Raw genomic sequence first — 22803 nt, 5'->3', positions numbered from 1 at the left:
TACCTGGGAAATGGAGTCGAAGTTGACTCAAAACGTAACGGCCCAATTGTCCTTGAGACTTCATTCCCCGGCAAGCTCAGCGTGTAACGTGAGCTATGGAGCCGAAAGTCGCAGAGCTGAAGCAGAAGATCGAGGACATGCTATGTCCTTTTGGCTTCGAGGTTTACCCCTTCCAGGTTAGTTTATCCCTCCTGCTGCTCTAGGGCGAGATCTATGATTGGCTTCGTTGCAACTGGCGTGAGGCCTCAGGAGCCTCTGCTCCTCCTGTGTTCCTGCAGCCCAATGTCCATGTGACAACAGGGACAGGGTTTCAGTGGGGGCTTGGGTTAAAAAGATAGTGGTCGAGGCCGGGCGTGGTGGCTCACACCTGTAATCCCAGCACTTTGGGAAGCAGAGGCAGGCGGATCACCTGAGGTGAGGAGTTCGAGACCAGTCTGGCCAACATGGTGAAACCCCATCTCTGCTAAAAATACAAAATTAGCCGGGCATATTGGTGCATGCCTGTAATCCCAGCTACTGGGGAGGCCGAGGCAGGAAAATCGCTGTAACCCCTGAGGCGGAGGTTGCAGTGAGCCGAGATTGCGCCATTGCACTCCAGCCTGAGCAACCAGCGAAACTCATCTCAAAAAAAAAAAAAAAAAAAAAAGTTGTCCCATGTTTGTCCTTTTACCCCCATATAGTATAATGCCGGATTGGTTAACAGGAGACACCATATGACCTGTAACGTGTGTGGCTCAGATTGTCACCTATATAATTTACAAGAAGAAAGGGACCTGTGAGGCAGAGTCACCTTGGAACTTCCTAAAGGATTTAGGAGAGGTCAAAGCCCAGAAGGTTTGCATAGCTATGATTTAGGTCAGCTGAAGAGGGACGGCATTCCTGGTAATGAACAGGCAAACAATTGGCTGGTTTGTTCCCTCTACCAACAGAAGGATAATTCATGATATTTCCAGTCATCAGTGCTGGACTGGGTAATGAAACTTTGTACACTCGCCTGGCACAGCAATCTCAGCACCGCACCCCGACCCCCATTTACACAGTTATATTTCCCAACATCAGTGCCCTGTGCACTGAGCAGTTAAGTTACAAAGCTAAATCAACTCAGCTTGAGCCCTCTGCCTGATGCTTAAGAGACTACCCACTTCCCATTCCTTCCACCGAGTGGCTCACAGCAGACCTGGGAGAGGATATAGAGGGAGAAGTAGGTTGGGTCTAGCTTGAGACTGGTCTTGCCAGAAAAAATGGAATTAAGCTATATATGAAAAGATAGATTGGAAGGAAGGAGGGTTATGTACATCCCAAATATCAGAAAAAGATTGAGTAAAAGTGTGGAGATAGCCGGGCGCGGTGGCTCAAGCCTGTAATCCCAGCACTTTGGGAGGCCGAGACGGGCGGATCACAAGGCCAGGAGATCGAGACCATCCTGGCTAACACGGCGAAACCCCGTCTCTACTAAAAAAAAACACAAGGCCGGGCGCGGTGGCTCAAGCCTGTAATCCCAGCACTTTGGGAGGCCGAGACAGGCGGATCACGAGGTCAGGAGTTCGAGACCATCCTGGCTAACACGGTGAAACCCCGTCTCTACTAAAAAATACGAAAAACTAGCCGGGCGAGGTGGCGGGCGCCTGTAGTCCCGGCTACTCGGGAGGCTGAGGCAGGAGAATGGCGTAAAAACCCGGGAGGCGGAGCTTGCAGTGAGCTGAGATCCGGCCACTGCACTCCAGCCTGGGCGACACAGGGAGACTCCGTCAAAAAAAAAAAAAAAAAAAAAACACAAAAAATTAGCCGGGCGAGGTGGCGGCGCCTGTGGTCCCAGCTACTCGGGAGGCTGAGGCAGGAGAATGGCAGGAACCCGGGAGGCGGAGCTTGCAGTGAGCTGAGATCTGGCCACTGCACTCCAGCCTGGGCGACAGAGCGAGACTCCGTCTCAAAAAAAAAAAAAAAAAAAAAAGTGTGGAGATAGTGGTGTGGTGTTACCAAGTAAAAGGGCTTGATGCCTGATGTGCCAGAAGCCAATATTATGACACTGGGTTTTTGAGAAAACAAAAGCTATTTGTTGCAGATCAACCTTTAACTCTTTGAGACACTGTTTCAGTGGATGGCAGGTATGTGGAAGAGTGAAAATACCTATCTGGCAAATTGAGTAGACCTGGGTATTAGGAGTTTTTGTACTGAACAAAGCCAACTGCAGCCCTGCCAGTCACCCTAGGCTCCTACCTCTCACCTCTCTACCCCCACATCCTATAAGACTGTCTACTGAATCTCCCAAGTCCATTCCCTTCTATTCCACCCGTCTATGCTGTGGTTCAGGCCACCATTTCTCACTTGGATTACTGTAATAACCTCCTTGCTGTCATTTTACCTCCAGTCCATCCTCCACACTGCAGCCAGTTTGATCTAAAACTGATCATGCTAGTTTACTTCTTAAATCATCAGTGACTCTTCACTGTCACCAAATTAAATTCATATTCTTTAAATTGGTATTCAAAGCCAATCAAAATCTCACTCCTATTGATCTCTCCAGCCTTCTCTCCCTCTGATTCCCTCTACGGACCCTTCACTTCCACCAAACTAGACAATTTTCAAATATGCCCAGGAATTTTCTGCCAGTGTGTTTGCTTATGCTGTGACTTCTGTTTATTTTATTCTTTATTTATTTAGAGACAAAGTCTCACTCTGTCCTCCAGGCTGGAGTGCAGTGGTGCAATCATAGCTCACTGCAGCCTCAAACTCCTGGGCTCAAGTGATCCTCCCACTTCAGTCTCCCAAGTAACTGACTCCAGGCATGCACCAAAACTCAGTGTCTCACTTTGTTGCCCTGGCTGGTCTTGAACTCCTGGCCTCAAGTGGTCCTCCTGCTTTGGCCACCCAAAGCACTGGGATTACATGCATGAGTCACCGCACTTAGTCTGTGACCTCTTTTTAAAATACATACCAGTGAGTTTATGTCTTTTTTGGTGAAATATAAATAATAAATGCACACCAGATTCTCCTCCCCACATCAACCTGACAGTTGACCAGTTGATTTTCTAGCCTTCAAGACTTAGCATCCAAGAAAGCCTTTTCTTTTCTTTTCTTTTTTTTTTTTTTTTTTGAGACGGAGTTTTGCTCTTGTTGCCCAGGCTGGAGTGCAATGGTGCGATCTCAGCTCACTGCAACTTCTGCCTCCCAGGTTCAAGTGATTCTCCTGCCTTAGACTCCAGAGTAGCTGGGATTACAGACATGCACCAACACGCCCGGCTAATTTTGTATTTTTTTTAGTAGAGACAGAGTTTCTCCATGTTGGTCAGGCTGGTCTTCAACTCCCAACCTCAGGTGATCTGCCCACCTCGGCCTCTCAAAGTGCTGGGATTACAGGCATGAGCCACCATGCCCAGCCACAAGGAAGCCTTTTCTAATTTCAGAGGACCCCATCTGACCCTGTCATTGCACTAGCTATAGTACAGTCATTTCTGCTGTTCTTAGTTGATTCTGCCTACTAGAACTTTCTGTGGCCAGGCGTGGTGGCTCTCACCTGTAATCCCAGCACTTTGGGAGGCCAAGGTGAGTGAATTACTGGAGGTCAGGAGTTCAAGACCAGCCTGGCCAACATGGTGAAATCCCGTCTCTACTAAAAATAGAAAATTAGCTGGGTGTGGTGGTGTGCACCTGTAATCCCGGCTCTCAGGAGGCTGAGGCAGGAGAATTGTTTGAGCCTGGGAGGTGGGGGTTGTGGTGAGCGGAGATTGCACCATTGCACTCCAGCCTGGGCAAATGAGCGAAACTCCATCTCAATAATAATAATAATAATAATAATAATAATAACTCAATAACTCTCTGCCTTTCTTCCTTTTTTTTGAGATGGAGTCTCACTCTGTTGCCCCGGCTGGAGTGCAATGGCGCCATCTCGGCTCACTGAAACCTCTGCCTCCCGGGTTCAAGCAATTCTCCTGCCTCAGCCTCCTGAGTAGCTGGGATTTCTGCCTCTCTATTCTAAGTTCCTTGTCATATAATACATGAACCTATAGTAGACATGAGGGGGAAGAGACCTAACCACAACAGTCACATTATGAGTTGAGCACTGACACAGACTTCACTTATCTGTTACAGCAGTAAAACCAGCTACAATCAAACGAGTAATGGTCATCCCACTCTGTCCCAGTAATGCACAACCCCAGGTAGCCTGTGTAGACCTGTGTCAAGTGTTCTGCACTATGAGTCAGAAATCCCCAGTAAGTGATGCAGGTATATCCATAGCACTTCGTGTGAACAGCAGCAACCTCCACAACTATGTGATTTAGCAAGTTCATTGCAGGTTATGTTACAGGTCTTTAGTTCAGGCTTCTTGTGACAGTTCTTCTCCATGTTCAGTGTGTGAATGTGGGTGTAGACAGTGTGTTACAGGTGAATCCAATTTCTTGGATGTCCAGGCCAAGTGGACAAAAGCAAATATTGTGTGTCCTAAAACTGAAAATAAAGTTTGCATTAATCACATATTTGCTTTGCTGATTGGTCAACCTCAAAAACATAAGCTTGCTGGCCAGGCACGGTGGCTCATGCCTGTAATCCCAGCACTTTAGGGAGGCGGAGGCGGGTGGACCATCTGAGGTCAGGAGTTCAAGACCAGCCTCACCAACATGACGAAACCCCGTCTCAACTAAAAATACAGAAAATGAGCCAGGCATGCTGGCAGACACCTGTAATCCCAGCTACTCGGGAGGCTGAGGCAGGAGAATCGCTTGAACCTAGGAGGTGGAGGTTTCAGTGAGCTGAAATGGCACCACTGCACTCCAGCCTGGGCAACAGAGAAAGACTGTCTCAAAAACAAAACAAAACTGGATCAGACATATCTTGAACCCAGGAGGCGGAGGTTGCAGTGAGCCAAGATTGCGCCACAAACTCCAGCCTGGGGAACAAAAGCAGAATTCCATCTCAAAAAAAAAAAAAAAGCCGGGCGCGGTGGCTCAAGCCTGTAATCCCAGCACTTTGGGAGGCCGAGACGGGCGGATCACGAGGTCAGGAGATCGAGACCATCCTGGCTAACACGGTGAAACCCCATCTCTACTAAAAAATACAAAAAACTAGCCGGGCGAAGTGGCGGGCGCCTGTGGTCCCAGCTACTCGGGAGGCTGAGGCAGGAGAATGGCGTAAACCCGGGAGGTGGAGCTTGCAGTGAGCTGAGATCCGGCCACTGCACTCCAGCCTGGGCGACAGAGCCAGACTCAGTCTCAAAAAAAAAAAAAAAAAAAAAAAGGCCGGGCGCGGTGGCTCAAGCCTGTAATCCCAGCACTTTGGGAGGCCGAGACGGGCGGATCACGAGGTCAGGAGTTCGAGACCATCCTGGCTAACACGGTGAAACCCCGTCTCTACTAAAAAATACAAAAAACTAGCCGGGCGAGGTGGCGGGCGCCTGTAGTCCCGGCTACTCGGGAGGCTGAGGCAGGAGAATGGCGTAAAAACCCAGGAGGCAGAGCTTGCAGTGAGCTGAGATCCGGCCACTGCACTCCAGCCTGGGCGACACAGCGAGACTCCGTCTCAAAAAAAAAAATACAAGATTCCTGTTAGGGGTGTTGAGCATGGTAACAAGAAAGTCTGTCAAAAGCAGGAAAATCCCATCCTGGGCAACATAGGGAGACCCTGTCTCTACAACAAATTATTTTTTTGTTTTAATTAGCCAGCCAGGTGTGGTGGTTCACACCTGTGGTCCCGGCCACTCGGGAGGCTGAGGTGGGATGATTGCCTGAGGGAGGGAGGTTGAGGCTGCAGTGAGCTGTGATCACCTCACTGCACTCTAGCCTAGGTGACAGGGCAAGACTGTCTCAAAAAAAAAAAAAAAAAAAAAAGCAGGAAAACCCCTGATGGGCTCAAGTCAGAGGTTAAGTATGTTTCTAGCCTCTTTGGTAGCGTCAGTTCATCAACTGATAAAAATGGTTTTTTTGGCCTGTCATGGAAGCTCACGCCTGTAATCCTAGCACTTTGGGAGGCCAAGGTAGGCAGATCAGTTGAGGCCAGGAGTTCGAGACCAGCCTGGCCAACATGGCGAAGCCCTGTCTCTACTAAAAGTACAAAAAATTAGCTAGGCCTGGTAGCACACGCCCATAATCCCAGCTACTTGGGAGGCTGAGGCACAAGAATCACTTGAACCCAGGAGGCAGAGGTTGCAGTGAGCCAACATCATGCCACTGCACCCTAGCAGTGACAGTGGGTGACAGTGAGACTGTATACATTTTTTTAAAAGGGTGGGGGGGCTTTGTTTTTAAAGATAGGTTCTCGCCAGGCGCGGTGACTCACGCCTATAATCCCAGCACTTTGGGAGGCCGATGCAGGTGGATCATGAGGTCAAGCGATCGAGACCATCCTGGCCAACATGGTGAAACCCCATCTCTACTAAAAAATACAAAAATTAGCTGGGCATAGTGGCGCACGCCTATAGTCCCAGCAACTCGGGAGGCTGAGACCGGAGAATCACTTGAATCCTGGGAGGTGGAGGTTGCAATGAGCCGAGGCTGCACCACTGCACTCCAGCCTGGCAACAGAGTGAGACTCCATCTAAAAAAAAATTAATTAATTAAAATAAAAAAATAAAGACAAGTTCTTGCTCTGTTGACCAGGCTGGTCTCAAACTCTTGGCCCCAAGCAGTCCTCCTGCCTCAGCCTCCCAAAGTGCTGGGATTGCAGGTGTAAGCCACCATGCCCAGCCTAAAAACAGTATTTTAAGAAACTGCCTGGGCTGGGCGCGGTGGCTCATGCCTGTAATCCCAGCACTTTGGGAGGCCAAGGCAGGTGGATCATGAGGTCAGGAGATCGAGACCATCCTGGCCAGCATGGTGAAACCCCCGTCTCTCTTAAAAATACAAAATTAGCTGGGCGTGGTGGCACGCACCTGTAGTCCCAGCTACTCGGGAGACTGAGGCAGGAGAATCACTTGAACCCGGGAGGCGGAGGTTGCAGGGAGCGAAGATCACGCCCCTGCACTCCAGCCTGGGCAACAGAGCGAGACTCCATCTCAAAAAAAAAAAAAAAAAGAAAGAAACTGCCTGTTCTCTCCAAATTCATCTCTAGAGTTAGGGTTACATAGCCTGGAACTATGGTGTTGTCTTTGATCTGTCTGTATGGAGATGCTCTGGACATAGTGAAGTTTTCATCTATTATAACCCCTTGATCTTCAGCGGAGACGTAGCTTGCTGCTGCTGATAGTTTCCCCTGGCGACATATCAAAAGGGTAAAGAAGTGCTGGTTGGGAAGAGACTGGTGGAACCACATCGTTTTGTGTCATTTGAGGATGAGTTGGGCTGTGGCATGAACAGCATTGAGGGTTCAGGTGGTTTTCTCCCTCTCAGGCTTGGCTGCAGCAACATGCTTCTCCAGATTAACAATATTTTTCTGAACAACTGTTATAGCATCATATGTTGATTCTGCTTTGAGAAATCTCCAATCTTGCTTTTGTCTTAGAATACCTTCAAGGTGTTGAACTTGGAGGACAAGTGCATTGACAGCCACTTTGACTGTTCCTGTGCCCTCAAGCACCTCAGTCAGTTGTGGATTTAGGAACTCTGCTCTGTGGGGCCTCATTCCTGGGTTTTCATTTTCTTTTATTATTATTTGAGGCGAGGTCTCACTCCATCACCCAGGCTGGAGTGCAATGGCACGATCTTGTCTCACTGCAACCTCTGCCTCCCAGGTTCAAGCGATTCTCCTGCCTCAGCCTCCTGAGTAGCTGGGATTACAGGCGAGCGCCACCATGCTTGTCTAATTTTTGTATTTCTAGTAGAGGCAGGGTTTCACCATGTTGGCCAGGCTGGTCTCCAGACCTCAGGTGATCCACCTGCCTCAGCCTCCCAAAGTGCTGGGATTATAGCTGTGAGCCACCACGCCCAGCAGGGTTTTTCATTTTCATTGGTTCATTTGTAGTTGGATGAGGCCTGAATTATTTGTTATCAGTCAGTCCTTCAATAAACAAATAAATAATTCCCTGGGCCACGCTCGGTGGCTCACGCCTATATAATCCCAGCACTTTGGAAGGCTGAGGCAGGTGGGTCCTAGTGAGGCCAAGGGTTCGAGACCAACCTGGCCAACATGGCGAAACGCCGTCTTTACTAAAAATACAAAAAATAGCCAGGCGTGGTGGTGCACGTCTGTAATCCCAGCTGCTCAGGAGGCTGAGGCACGAGAATCACTTGAAATCTGAGAGGCCGAAGTTGCAGTGGGCCAAGATCACACCACTGCACTCCATCCTTGGTGACAGAGCAAGACTCTGTCTCAAAAAATAATTCCCTGTCAAATTCAGTTGAGTTGCTGGTAAAAATAAATCACATAGCATCAGTGAAAATTAACTGAATGAGTGAGCTGGAGGCTGGGGCAAAAGTGGGAGGCCTGAAGGTTAAGGTGTGGGCCAGGCTAAGGCCTAGACTGGCCCTCTCCAGCCTGGCCTGAACTTTCTGTTTCAGGTGGCATGGTACAATGAACTCTTGCCTCCAGCCTTCCACCTACTGCTGCCAGGACCTACCCTGGCCTTCCTGGTACTCAGCACACCTGCCATGTTTGACCAGGCCCTCAAGCCCTTCTTGCAGAGCTGCCACCTCCGAATGCTGACCGACCCAGTGGACCAGTGTGTGGCCTACCATCTGGGCCGTGTTAGAGAGGTGAGGAAGGCTGTTTTCCCCCACCTCCCAAAGCCACAGCTGCCTCCAGTTCCTCCAGCCTCAATGCAGGATCTAGACCTAAGGCTAGGAGCCACTTCAAAGGTGAAATGATGTCCTAAAGTCAGGCTTGACATTCTGTGATCTTTCCTCATTCTGCCTTCTCACACACCCAAGTTCCACTACCCTCCTCTACCAGTACCCCAGTGTGTAATCAGTCTCTCTCACCCTACACTGATGGGCAACTACATGAACCTCAGACCAGGTTTTCCTTGGCCTCCAAGTGGAATAGGAATGAGTTCAACATTCCCCAGGTGTTGCTTTGCCCTAGACCTGCAAGCTTTATGCTGTCCTTTTGAGGACAGAACAATATTCTCCCAACACACACTCACATATACACATAACTATGTACACACCCACTGGATCTCCCCAAAGCTGGCCATGCCTTCCTCCACACCAGAACTTGTGTATTTCCCTTCAAACATGGGCACTTCTGGAAATAACTATAACTATGTCCACACTGGAGCCTCCCAAGTTAAGGTCATGTTTTCCTTTCTGAGGACAGGACCATGTTCACAAACAAACTAGGGCTCCCTAGGATAAGGTCATAACTCCCTTCATGCTGACAGTACCCTCTATCTTGTCCACTGTTCCAGAGCCTCCCAGAGCTGCAGATAGAAGTCATTGCTGACTACGAAGTGCACCCCAACCGACGCCCCAAGATCCTGGCCCAGACAGCAGCCCATGTGGCAGGGGCTGCTTACTACTACCAACGACAAGATGTGGAGGCTGACCCATGGGGGAACCAGGTGAGAGGGAAAATGTAAATAGAGACTGAGACAGACTGGTAAAGGCCTCTCCCTACCAGGTCCCACATTCCTCAGCCTTCCCTGGATGGATTTGTTTGACACAACCCAGAACAAATAAGCTTTGTCCTGGACAGGGGGGCAGTCCTGTCACATGTGATTGACTGGGGACTTGTGAGATCAGAAAACCTAGTCTGCAGAACCATCTTAGGATAGAGGGGGCACAGCAGTGTTCAGAATAGTGGTGAGACTGGGTAAGCCCAAGCCCTTCCTTGTGCTCAGAATAGTTTATGAAAGGGTTTGCCAACCCTTTCATAAGGGACAGAAGTTTATGTAGTCAGCGTACACTGAGTGGGAAATAAATGAACAGGCCTAGCTTGCAATGATGGCAGTTGGACTTGGTGCCAAGGGGACCTCCGTGACCTTGCTTTTCTTCACTCACCCCAGCACATATCAGGTGTGTGCATACACCCCCGATTTGGGGGCTGGTTTGCCATCCGAGGGGTAGTGCTGCTGCCAGGGATAGAGGTGCCAGATCTGCCACCCAGAAAACCTCATGACTGTGTACCTACAAGAGCTGCCCGTATCGCCCTACTCGAAGGCTTCAATTTCCACTGGCGAGACTGGACTTACCGGGATGCTGTGACACCCCAGGAGCGCTACTCCGAAGAGCAGAAGGCCTACTTCTCCACTCCGCCTGCCCAACGATTGGCCCTCCTGGGCTTGGTTCAGCCCTCAGAGAAGCCTAGTTCTCCCTCCCCAGACTTTCCTTTTACCACACACACCCCCAAGAAGCCTGGGAAGCCCAGCAGAGCCCGGAGCTGGCTCAGCCCCAGGGTCTCACCACCTGCATCCCCTGGCCCTTGATACCTTTCTCCCATGTAGACCCTGATTTATGGAGGTACTTGCTAGGACTTAATTGGCTTTGGCAAAGGAAAAGGTTCTGAGTACAAGATTACTATTTTTGATAATACCATAGAGATCTTCCATGAAGGTAACAAGGCTCAAGGAAGTTTGGCCAAGATAAAGGCCAGGAAACCAGAATTCCCATCTGCCTTCAAATGCAATTTTTTTTTTTTTTAAGACAGTCTCACTCTTGTCACCTAGGCTGGAGTGCAGTGGCGCAATCTCCGCTCACTGCAACCTCCGACTCCTGGGTTCAAGCAGTTCTCTGCCTCAGCCTCCCGAGTAGCTGGAACAACAGGTGCCTGCCACCACACCTGGCTCATTTTTTGGCGCCGAGATTGCATAGCTGCACTCTAGCCTGGGCGACAGTCTGAGACTGTCTCAAAAAAAGAAAAAAGTACCTACCTCACGTAGGAACTGAATAAACACGTGTACAGCACTTTGGAAAGTACCTGACATACAGTAAACTGTATGTTGGCTGTTACCAAAGGCCCTGGGAATTCTGTACTGCTGCTCATGGGTGTAGTCTGGGTTCTAGAGGGCTGGGCAGGTTGGAGTACCTGAGGAAGACAAGTGGCTGGAATGGTATCACATGACACACAGAAGTATCCTCAGTTCTCAATCTACCCTGGCCTCAAGGGCCCAGAATAACTTTTCCCAGCTGACAACCTCTCTAAGGACAATGACATATAAATGAGGATCAAAACGGGCTTTGGCCAGGCACTGTGGCTCTCACCTCTAATCCCACCATTTTGGGAGGCTGAGGCGGAGGACCACTTGAGGCGAGGAGTTCAGAACCAGTCTGGGCAACATAGTGACACTAAAAAAGACTATCTCTAATCAAGGCTAGAACCCAGGGAAGGCTAAGAATTGCCCAGTACTGTACAACTACTGAAAGCCCTACCCGAGGCCACCAGCCCTTTCTGTCTTCCTCTTTCTGCCAGTTCAAAAGAAAAAGAAACCTCCAACTCTCTTTTACATAGCAGGTACCAGGCATTTATCAGAAGAGGCCAAGTTTCTGGTTCCCATGCAGCCCTTTGAATAGTGTGTCCAAGTAAAAATAGGTGTCCAAGTAGTCACACCGAGACTAACTGGCAACCCAGTCTGTGGCATAAGTCGCCATGCTCCAGTCAACACTATAGCAGGGCTTATTCTTCTCCCTCATGTGTAGTGAAACAAAATGTTAACACCTTGGGTTCATTCAGTTCCATTCCCTGTGTCTACCTGTGTCAATATAATCCCGATTTGGAGGCAGCTCTCATTTTCCCCTAAACAGGGAAAGCAGAGTAAATTCCTCTTAAAATCAAAAGCTAGTAATATACCTCCTAAAATAAAGACTCATCAAGGTCTCAGTTCAGGTTTAATACAAACTACAAAATATTAACGGGTTGCTCTACTGATACATCATACAAACCAGTGGCCTGCCCACAACACCAACTCAGGCCATTCCTACCAAAGGAAGAAAGGCTGGTCTCTCCACCCCATGTAGGAAAGGCCTGCCTTGTAACAGACCACAATTCGGCTGAATCTGAAGTCTTGTGTTTTACTCATGGGGAAAAAAAAAAAATACAGAAGAGGTTTTGTTCTCATGGCTGCCCACTGCAGCCTGGCACTAAAACAGCCCAGCGCTCACTTCTGCTTGGAGAAATATTCTTTGCTCTTTTGGACATCAGGCTTGATGGTATCACTGCCAGGTTTCCAGCCAGCAGGGCACACTGCAAAAGAAAGGTACCACTAATTAATAACCTTCTCAATGGTATGCACCACCATTCTCCTATGGACAAAACCAGTTCTGCACCCTAAAGAGCCTGAACACTCAGATACCAGGAAACCTACCCCTGCAATCGGTCTAAGATCATTCAGCCTTTTAGTGTAACCTAACTATTTTACAAACATTATATAATCATCACCACAGCCTTAAGATACTATTATGCCTAATTTATTCATGTAGCACTTAAAATTTAAATTTTCCACAAAAAAGGCAAGTTTAAATGATTTGCCAACACTCTCTAGTCCTTAAGGGAAAAAAAAAAAGCTAAGTAAATGATACACATAGAACTATGTAAACCCTTAACACTAAACTGTTTCCCTCTGACAGCCTTTCAGAACTCTGAAGGCAGCAACCTCAGTCTGCCTTCTCAGCATTCTTCTAACGCTACCAAACTGGAAAGCCTGAACCTTATAAAGGATCAAGAACTTAATAGAAGCCCCTGCTTGTTTCATTAAGTAACTGCCATCTACCCCTCGGTAAGCAAAAGGCAAAGTTTGAGATTTTTCGTGAATGTATACAGAAAGCACAGCCTTCAACCTTTTCCTGACAATGCCTAAGAATGTGTCTCAGGCTAGCCTGAAGAAAGTGAGGCAAGGGGACTAATCTCTCATTTTTCTTTTTCTTTTTTTGAGATGGAGTCTCGCTGTGTTGCCCAGGCTGGAGTGCAGTGGCGTGATCCCCACCTCTCTCTGCAACCTTGGTCTCCCAGGTTCAAGCAATTCTCCTGCATAAGCCTCCCAAGTAGCTGGGATTACAGGCGCCTGCCACCGCACCCGGCTAATTTTTGTATTTTTAGTAGAGATGGGGTTTCACGATGTTGGCCAGGCTGATCTCAAACTCCTGACCTCAGGTGATCTGCCTGCCTCGGCCTCCCAAAGTGCTAGGATTACAGGCGTGAGCCACCGCACCTGGCCTGATTTTTCCACTACCATGTGCTGTCATATTCTACGAGACATGTAATCAAAGTCCAGCAGGAGCAGCAAGAGTCTCAATTGCTCAAGTGAGACATAGGGAGGCCCCTCTTTGGTCCAAGGATATCATAACCTCAAATATCAAGACTCTACAAACAGCTCTCTAGGCATAAGGTACAGATGGAACAAGAGCTAAATAGAAGGACAAGCTGCCATTATTTTCCTAAAATCTCCATCTGATTGTTAGTTATTGGCTTTAGTGATATCAAAGGGTTACAATACAGGTCCTAAAGATAAACAAGTTGGAAAGAACAGCATAAAAGCAAATAAATACCAGCCTGGCCAACATAATGAAACCCCGTCTCTACTAAAAATATAAAAAATTAGCTGGGCGTGGTGGTGAGCGCCTATAATCCCAGGTACTCGGGAGGCTGAGGCAGGAGAATTGCTTGATGCAGAGGTTGCAGTGAGCTGAGATCATACCACTGCACTCTAGCCTGGATGACAGTGCGAGACTCCATCTCAAAAAAACAAGTGTTTGGCAGCCGGGCACAGTGGTTCACGCCTATAATCCCAGTGCTTTGGGAGGCCAAGGCGGAGGACTGCTTGAGCTTGAGCTCAGGAGTTCTGAGACCAGCCTGGCCAACATGGCAAAATCGCATCTCTACAAAACATACAAAAATTAGTGGGGCATGGTGGTGGGCCCCTGTAGTCCTAGCTACTCAGGAAGCTGATGCTAGAGAATTGCTTGAACCCAGGAGGTGGTGGCTGCAGTAAGCCGAGATCACACCACTGCACTCCAGTCTGGGCAACAAAACAAGATTCTGTCTCAAAAAAAAAAAAAAAAAAAAAAAAAAATATATATATATATATAGTGTTTGGCATTCATAGGCTCTTGAATGGTGCCTATTTAAGAAGCTGTACATGTTCCAGTGGGATGGGAAGCAGAAGAGACCAATAGAGTCTGAAGAAGCAAGCTTCTGAGTCATGAAAGCTTGTGTTCGGGAGACTAACCTGTATGTAGGTTCCCAGGAAAGTCCAGTTAAAGGGCCTACTTTGCCACTGCCGGCTCCTTCTTAATGCTGAACCTCATCTCCCACAAAGGGGCAGTCTCAGCAGGTGTCAGCTGAGCCATGTGTTATCTGTCCAGGCTAATTGCCCACACATCCTTCTGAAAAGGGTACCTCCTGGTTATCAGTGCTCACTGATCCCTATATAATCAGACTCTTACAGGGATTAAAAAGTAATCCCTGTAAAAAGATTATTTGGTGCTAGCCAAACTAGCACCTTTGGGTCTTCCCAAACATACACCACTAATCCAGACTCTAGTCACTAAACTTCATTTTCTTTAAATTACAAGATCAGAGCTAAAATGGGCCTTAGAAAGCTAGTCTGGGCTGGGCGCGATGGCTCATGGGAGGTGGAGGTCACAGTGAGCCAAGACTGCGCCACTGCACTCTAGCCTGGGCAACAGAGCAAGACTCTGTCTTGCAAAAAATAAATAAATAAATAAATACAAATATGAACTATATGGATTAACCTCTTCTCTCAACAGTTATTTTTTAAATGGCATGCTTCATCTCTAGATGTGATTCCCAACCATTTTGTTTTGCCCTAATACATCTGTGAGATCATCCTACATTAAGTTAGATCTTTAGGAGTGACTGATTCTAAATGAGCAGGGCAGAAGAGAGGAGTATGTACACTTCGAATAAAAAGTCTTTATATTCTCCTTCCCAAGCTTTTCCATTACCCTCACCCTCACATACTGTAATCCAGGGGCTTCAATATCTTGAAGAGAAATACCCCTTTTCTTATTAGGTAGCTTCTGTTCCTACTATCTTTCCCATTCTACCACCACTCTGTTATCCTTTTATCAGACAGATGGCTTACCTTCCCCATGTTTGTCAGTGAACTGGAAGGCCTGAACTAGTCTCAAAGTCTCATCCACAGAGCGGCCAACAGGGAGGTCATTTACAGTGATCTGCCGAAGAATACCCTTATCATCAATGATAAAGAGGCCCCTGGGAAAAGAGATGAAAGGAAAAGCAATACAGGTTTAAAGATGTGCTTTGTTAGAATACAGAAGCTTGAAGTCTTAAGGAAATGAACTGGTCTCCACATTCATACTGGCCTGGCCTTAGTGAGAAGGCCCCTGCATAAAGGAATGAAATGATGAAGGAGTCTCTACAGATCAGGGCTCTAGATTTCTCCAAATAAAAGGCTTTCAGCCAACTGGGTACTTGTCCTGATGACATACCTGAATGAAATGCCTTCATCAGCCTTTAAGACCCCATAATCCTGAGCAATGGTGCGCTTCGGGTCTGATACCAAAGGAATGTTCATGGGTCCCAGTCCTCCTTGTTTCTTAGGTGTGTTGATCCTACGGCAAAAGGCAAACACAGTTACATTCAAACTCTTGACTTAACTGTACCTATTCCTCTTTCCCCCTTTCCCATATTCCTAATCTAACTTTCCAAAAAAACTGTTTTTTTCCTTTTCCAGCAATAAAGTGAATGCTGAGAACAGTTAAGGTAGGTTACTAGGGTACACTCAACTGCAACTGAAGCTGCTGCTTCTCTGCTGCCAGGTCATGAGCAGTAAGAGAAAGTCAGACTTTGCACTTCTTCCATGAGAAGCCAATACTTGAAAGTCTATTGCCAAAGCTTCCCAGTTGCTGTTTTAAAAGTTCACATGCGGCCAGGTGCGGTGGCTCACACCTGTAATCCCAACACTTTGGGAGGCCAAGGCGGGCAGATCATGAGGTCAGGAGATCGAGACCATCCTGGCTAACACGATGAAACCTCATCTCTACTAAAAATACAAAAAATTAGCCGGGCTGGTGGTGGGCACCTGTAGTCCCAGCTACTCTGGAGGCTGAGGCAGGAGAATGGCGTGAACCCAGGAGGCGGAGCTTGCAGTGAGCCAAGATCACACCACTGCCCTCTAGCCTGGGCGACAGAGCGAGACTCCATCTCAAAAAATAAAAAAAAAGTTCATATGCCAAATGAACCAAGAGATTTACCATGCTAGATGACAGAAGTGAGAATCCACAGAAGCACCAATCACTTGGCAGTTGAGTTTCTTAAATTCTTCTGCCCTATCACTGAAAGCAATGATCTCCGTAGGGCACACAAAGGTGAAGTCAAGAGGATAAAAGAAGAACACAACATATTTTCCTGGGGGAAAAACAGGAGTCATGGTTAGCATTTGACACAGACTTCCTTGCTTTATATTTTCCTATACAAAAAGAAGCAAGTTGATGGCTGACACAATAACCACTAAATGCCAAGATGCTCGATATAGATGTCTCCTAGTAGCTACTTTTAGAACCTGGTGCATTAGGAAAACCTGAATGAAAGAAACTTCCAATCCCATGCTTTATTCTCCTGCCTCCATATTCTTAGCTGCCAACCACAGAATAAACACTGTTCAGTCTAATTTTGATCTTTTCTGAGTGGCTAAAATTAGCATAAACACCAAGTTCTCCAAAGATAGCAAAAGCAAGAATGCACTTATAAGCATGGCCTAATACCAACGCTTAACAAACAGCGCCCAGAGAAGCTGAATTGCAGCACTCCTCTGCTGTAGAGATAAGACACCAATAAGAAGTCAGAGCCTTTGCACTTCTCCCGTGATGAACCATAGTAATGGAACAAGCATGGTTTAAGTGATCACATGTGTTCCTAACGTGCCTGACAGGACAGGAAAAATTTTAAGCCAGGCACAGTGGTGCGTGCTTGTAGTCCCAGCTACTTGGGAGGCTGAGGTGGGAGGATCCCTTGACCCCAGGAGTTTGAGGCCAGCCTGGGCAACAGAGCAAGACGGTCTCAAAACAACAAAAAATACATACATACACATACACAGAGAGAGACAGAGAAAAGACAAAAGTACTAGTGAGTAACAGAACTTCTAGCTGCAATTTTAATGAAGTCACTGGGATTAACCACTGAAATAACAGATCGTCAAACTGGTCAGGCAGCCTAGCCTTTTCACCACACCCACCAGGCTTAAATACCAGAACAATTCCAAATATTCACTCATTTCCAGGTAGCAGCAATGTTTGCAAAGTCAAATAGGCTGGGTGTGGTGGCTCAGCCTGGCATGGTGGCTCATGTCTGTAATTCCAGCATTTTGGTAGGCCGAGGCAGGTGGATCACCTGAGGTCAGGAGTTCAAGACCAGCCTGACCAACATGGTGAAACGTGTCTCTACTAAAAATACAAAAATTAGCTGGGCGTGATAGCGGGGGCCTGAAATCCCAGCTACTCGGGAGGCTGAGCCAGGAGAATCACTTGAACTGGGGAGATGGAGGTCGCAGTGACCCAAGACCATGCCACTGCACTACAGCCTATGCAACAAGAGCAAAATTCCATCTCAAAAAAAAAAAAAAGTCAAACAAGCAGCCCTTTTAGACATTACCACTTTGCAGTATCACTGGAAACTAACTCATCTAAACAACCCCTGCAGGGATTTGCCTAACAAGCACCATGGGGCCTCAGCAGGTCAAACCCTGGAGGGCAGAGAGCAGCTGCTCCTAGACCTCCTGCTTATACTCCTGGGCCAAGGTCACCTCCCTACGGTGCAACTTACCTTGTTTGCTAGGAGAAGCCCCATCAACAAACTGTGATTATGTCAGGAAACCTAGTCAAATGTTCTAGCAAAAACTAACTTCAGAAACTGATGCTACACCACTGAGAAAAGGACACTTGACACCTGAGTTTCAGGTTTGCATTCTAAGGAATCTATATCCTCAACTGTCCCAGGAGATCCAGCTGCTCTGGGACTACAAGGTAAAGGAAGGAGGAGCCTCAACAGAACTTGCCAAGTGTCTGCATGAAACTATGACAACAGAAAGGAGAGTTGTTCCATCTGTAATATCAACTCTCCTCTGGGGTCAAAACAGGCAAGGGAAAGTGCCTAGCCCTCAGCTTAATATTAACAACTGTAATATATATGTGACCCAAATGAACAAGCAGTGTCACAGCTCCAAAGAGTTGAGTGAGTTCTGAGACTTTAAATGTAGAATGTCTCTTATAACAAGAGATAGCCGGGCGCGGTGGCTCAAGCCTGTAATCCCAGCACTTTGGGAGGCCGAGGCGGGCGGATCACGAGGTCAGGAGATCGAGACCATCCTGACTAACACGGTGAAACCCCGTCTCTACTAAAAAATACAAAAAAACTAGCCAGGCGAGGTGGCAGGTGCCTGTAGTCCCCGCTACTCGGGAGGCTGAGGCAGGAGAATGGCGTAAACCTGGGAGGCAGAGCTTGCAGTGAGCTGAGATCCGGCCACTGCACTCCAGCCTGGGCGACAGAGCGAGACTCCGTCTCAAAAACAAAACAAAACAAAACAAGAGATAATGCGAATTTCTCCAATAATAAAATAGAGGAGGGCCAGATGCAGTAGCTCACACCTGTTATCCCAGCACTTTGAAAGGCTGGGGCAGGTAGAGGGCTTGAGCCCAGGAGTTGGAGATGGTGCCCATCTCTACAAAAAGCACAAAAATTAGCCGGGCATGGTGGCTTGCCCCTACAGTCCCAGCTACTTGGGAGGCTGAGGTGGGAGGATCGCCTGAGTCCAGAGAGGTAGAGGCTGCAGTGAGCCATGACTGCACCACTGCACTCCAGCCTGGGTGACAGAATGAGACCCTGTCTCAAAAATAAAAATAAATAAAGAAAATAGAGGAGGAATACTAAAAAGATAATTGAGCTAGTATGTCCAGACATAATGAAGCATGTGGTTTCTCCAGAAGTGGTTTGGTCCTAGGATATATACCCTGTAATCACTTGATAATCACTACTTCAACATGAAGGTAACAACCTAAATACTTCTTTCTAGGAGACAAAACGTTTTACAGTCAAACATAACACTGACACAAATCTAACAAGCCATCCCTAGAATATAAAATAACTCCATCTCAATGAGCCCAGTGTAAATTCTCTTACCTTTGTAGTCAGACAGGCTGATATCTTTAAACTGACCATCTGGCATAACGGCTGTGGCTTTGAAGTTGGGGGCAGGGTGCCCAATTTTAGCATTTCCTGAAGACATCTTCCTATTAGCTAGAAATAACAGAAATTAATTAGAAACAAGCCTTAATTTTCTAGATAACCAGCAGCCTTCACCTACTTAAGAGACTTAGCTGTAGAACAATCAAGGCATTGTCCAGTGTCCCTGAATACATTAAATGTTATTTTAGTAAGAAGCTCAGGCCAGCAGTCAAGGGTCACAATCAGAGCTTTTGAAACAAAACAAGTCTCTGAATCTCAGCCTTTGTTTTCATTTAAAAACGACAAGGCAATTTCTTTATATACTAAGAAAACCTCTCACTCTTTCTGAACCATAATTAGTGCAGTGGCATCTTATTCATTAGACAGAAGCAGAGAGGGAGGCAGGTGAAGACTCTCAAACCAGAATCCAAATGCACAATGCCACAAACACTTTTGTTTGGCTCATAGTCATGTTGACCTTTCCCATTACTGTGCCTCCACCTGCCTTAATAACGTCAGAAGCATATTTGACTTTTCTCCAGGTAGCTTTGTCAAAGACAGCACACGGTCGACCTATAACTAACACAACTTGTTTTATTTTATTTTTTTTGGACGGAGTTTCGCTCTTGGGGCCCAGGCTGGAGTGCAATGGCGCTATCTCGGCTCACCGCAACCTCCACCTCTAGGGTTCAAGTGATTCTCCTGCCTCAGCCTCCGGAGTATCTGGGATTACAGGCGCTAGCCACTACACCCGGCTAATTTTTTTGTAGTTTTATTAGAGAAAGGGTTTCTCCATGTTGGTCAGGCTGGTCTCGAACTCCTCACCTCAGGTGATCGCCCAACTCAGCCTCCCAAAATGCTGGGATTACAGGTGTGAGCCACCGCACCCTTCCAGCCAGTCCAACTTTTAAGAGGCAAGACCACTGGGCGCGGTGGCTCACACCTGTAATCCCAGCACTTCCGAAGGCCGAGGCAGGCGGATCACAAGGTCAGGAGTTCAAGACCAGTCTGGCCAACATGGTGAAACCCTGTCTCTACTAAAAATACAAAAATTAGCCGAGAGTGGTGGTGCATGCCTGTAATCGCAACTACTCAGGAGGCTGCTGAAGCAGGTGAATCGCTTGAACCCGGGAGGCAGAGGTTGCAGTAAGGCGAGATCACACCACTGCACTGCAGCCTGGGCGACAGAGTGAGACTTTTCACTCTGGGCCATACAGTGAAGAAAAAAAAAAGCCGGTGGGTGGGGGGGGGGGCGCGGGAAGACCAAGATATTGGCGTCTGCTTAATTTCAAATCTTTAGGTATTGTGTAAGCCCTAGAAGTCCCTTCACAAATGGGTTCCTGACTTCTGGGCTAATATCCCAGGGCGAAAAGAAGTAGAACAAGAATCAATTTACTTCTGAAAAGGAAGGTTGCGCAGGATTCACCCAGATCAACACCAAGATAAGCATCGAGATCTTGGCCTGTAATGCCAGCACTTTGGTAGCTGAGACAGGCAGATCACCTCAAGTCAGGAGTTCGAGAATAGCCCGGCCAACATAGTTAAACCCCGTCTCTAACAAAAATACAAAAAGTTAGCCGGGTGTGGTGGCACGCGCCCGTAGTCCCAGCTACTCCGGAGGCTGAGGCAGGAGAATCACTTGAAACCGGGAGATGGAGGCTGCAGTGAGCCGAGATCCCGCCACTGCACTCCAGCCTAGGAGACAGAGCAAGACTCCGTCTCAAAAAAAAAAAAAAAAAAAAGTTCGCGACAGGCCTGGCCAACATGGTGAAACCCCGTCTCTACTACAACTACAAAAAAAAAAAAAAATTAGCCGGGCGTGGTGACCGGCGTCTGCAGTTCCAGCTACTCAGGAGCTGATGCAGGAGAATGGCTGAACCCGCGAGGCGGAGCTTGCAGTGAGCCGAGATCGCACCACTGCACTCCAGCCTGGGCGACAAAGCGAGACTCCATCTCAAAAAAAAAGAAAAGAAAAACAGCAAAAATTTGCCGGGGCTTGGTGGCACACGCCTGTAATTCCAGCTACTCGCGAGACTGAGGGAGGAGAATTGCTTGAGTTCGGCAGACAGAGGTTGTCCCAGTAAGCCGAGACCGCACCACTGCTACTCCAGCCTGGCCGACAGAGCGAGACTCTCTCAAAAAAAAAACAGAGTTTTAACCCACTGAGCCGCAGTCTAAAAGTTTTTCCAAGTCCTAAAGTTCTTTAAAAACTGTTTTTTAAAAAGTCCTTAACACCTTTAACGACAAAAAACAAAAACCAAAAACTAATGCATGCTGCAACTTGGTGTCCCCAAATGGCCTTCTCGTCCCATCCTACTTTCCCAGGTGGCTCCCAAGTACCAAACCCAACCAATTCGGGGTAAAGGCTGCTTCAGGCCGGCGCCGGGCCCCTTCAGGGGATCTGCCCAGTGCCGAGGGCCACACCCCTGAACCCCACTTCAGGTACCCCTGTCCCTCCCCAGCACTGTGTAAAGTACCAGCAGAAAGAGTGCTTCAGCGGGGACATTTGGGCTCATCACTAACTCCATTCCACGTACAGGAAAATAAAGACGGGGAAAGGGTACCCGAAGCTCCGCAGCTAGTCAAGGCTCAGGACCCGGAACAGCATTTACCCTATCACAAGATGGACAAAAATACAGGCTGTCTTCTACAGCCACGAGTCCGGATACAGGTCCATTCCAGAAGCTTCCCGAACCCACCCCGCCCGACAGGAGGCTAGTCTTGGAGACCCCACCACCAGCCCGCCCAGACGCCGCGCCACGTGCTCAAGTTGCCGGGGAACGACTCGACTCGAGTCCACGCTAGCCTTGGGGTCCCACGTCCCCGCACCTACGTGGGGGGCCCATGAGAGGGGTGCGCGTAGCGCTCAGGCAGTCTCGGGCTCCGGGTCTCCCCCGGCCGCCTCACGCATCACAGTACCCCCACCCAAGGGCGGGCGAGCCCCGGACAGGAGAAGGAAGAGGCAACAGACAAGAAAGGCGCGCCGCGCCTCACTCCGCAGAGGCCGCGCTGCCCACACTCACCAGTCCTAACACAACTCACAGATCAACACCACGGAAGAACAAAACAGGCAAGAACAAAACGCGCAAAATCCGCCCGGGGCGCTGCCTTTATAGCCAGTAGGGCTCTCGCGAGAGTCGGAGCGGACCAGGGGTTCTGGAAGAGAAGAAAGAGGAGGGGGATGTGGCCCGAGCCCCGCCCGGCGCGCCCCACCGGAATGACTCGGCGCTTTTCCTCGTGGGGGCGGGCGCGGAAATACTAATACCTCTCCCTGCTGCGGATGGCTGAGGCTGGAGTGAGGCGCTCTTGTGGCCGCTCCCAAACCCAAACGCTTAGGTTAATCCAAGGTCTCTGCGAAAAACCAGGATTCCCTTTACTTCCAGGACCACTACGCACTGTGCCCTTAATGCCCAAACCGGAGTAAGCGTCCTAGCTGCTGCCCACGGATGACCACGTCTAACCACACCAAGCCATGAGAACTGTCTGTCCGAATATTTCTTAAGTTAAGCAGCCTTAACCCCAGCGCAGATCCTCAGTAACCCTCATGGGTTAGATAGCTTCCTTCATTGTTCTCTTTGATTACAGGGTTGCTGCTTTCTGTTGTAAAGCAAAATAAAATATCAGGACTCCTAAACTTATGCCAAAGGGAAAGTTCAGTTTAGGACGCTGATTCAGCTACACGACCATCCTTTCCCCGGATGAATAACTTGACTTTACAATCTTGAGTCAAAATATTACACATTAGCCAGACCTACACAGTAAGGCAAAAGGCCTCAGACACTTCCTGATGACTACCCCCCA

At 48.2% G+C, this 22803-nt stretch overlaps 2 protein-coding genes across 4 annotated transcripts; one reads left to right on the top strand and one right to left on the bottom strand.

Moving 5' to 3' along the window:
* The first annotated feature begins 62 nt into the window (after window positions 1-62).
* MMACHC (metabolism of cobalamin associated C) lies at window positions 63-11682 on the top strand. The gene is made up of 4 exons (XM_005543533.5): window positions 63-176; window positions 8427-8621; window positions 9275-9427; window positions 9872-11682. The coding sequence occupies exons 1-4, from the start codon at window positions 96-98 to the stop codon at window positions 10289-10291; spliced, it is 849 nt and encodes a 282-aa protein (XP_005543590.3). The 5' UTR covers window positions 63-95; the 3' UTR covers window positions 10292-11682.
* Window positions 11678-22087, bottom strand: PRDX1 (peroxiredoxin 1). Of its 3 annotated transcripts, none has more exons than XM_045371993.1 (6): window positions 22026-22087; window positions 18958-19074; window positions 16038-16191; window positions 15273-15395; window positions 14906-15036; window positions 11678-12045 (listed from the first exon to the last, which is right to left on the bottom strand). In XM_045371993.1, the coding sequence occupies exons 2-6, from the start codon at window positions 19061-19063 to the stop codon at window positions 11960-11962; spliced, it is 600 nt and encodes a 199-aa protein (XP_045227928.1). In that variant the 5' UTR covers window positions 19064-19074; window positions 22026-22087; the 3' UTR covers window positions 11678-11959. The 3 variants fall into 3 exon arrangements, with proteins under 3 accessions (XP_045227928.1, XP_015306963.1, XP_045227945.1); XM_015451477.2 differs by having other exon boundaries at window positions 22045-22087; XM_045372010.3 differs by lacking the exon at window positions 22026-22087 and adding an exon at window positions 21540-21704.
* Between the last annotated feature and the right edge of the window lie 716 nt (window positions 22088-22803).

This window comes from Macaca fascicularis, chromosome 1, assembly GCF_037993035.2.
Source record: "Macaca fascicularis isolate 582-1 chromosome 1, T2T-MFA8v1.1".
NCBI lineage: Eukaryota > Metazoa > Chordata > Mammalia > Primates > Cercopithecidae > Macaca > Macaca fascicularis.
Note: the sequence above shows the minus strand (reverse complement) of the source record. Positions and strands in the feature narration are given on the sequence as shown.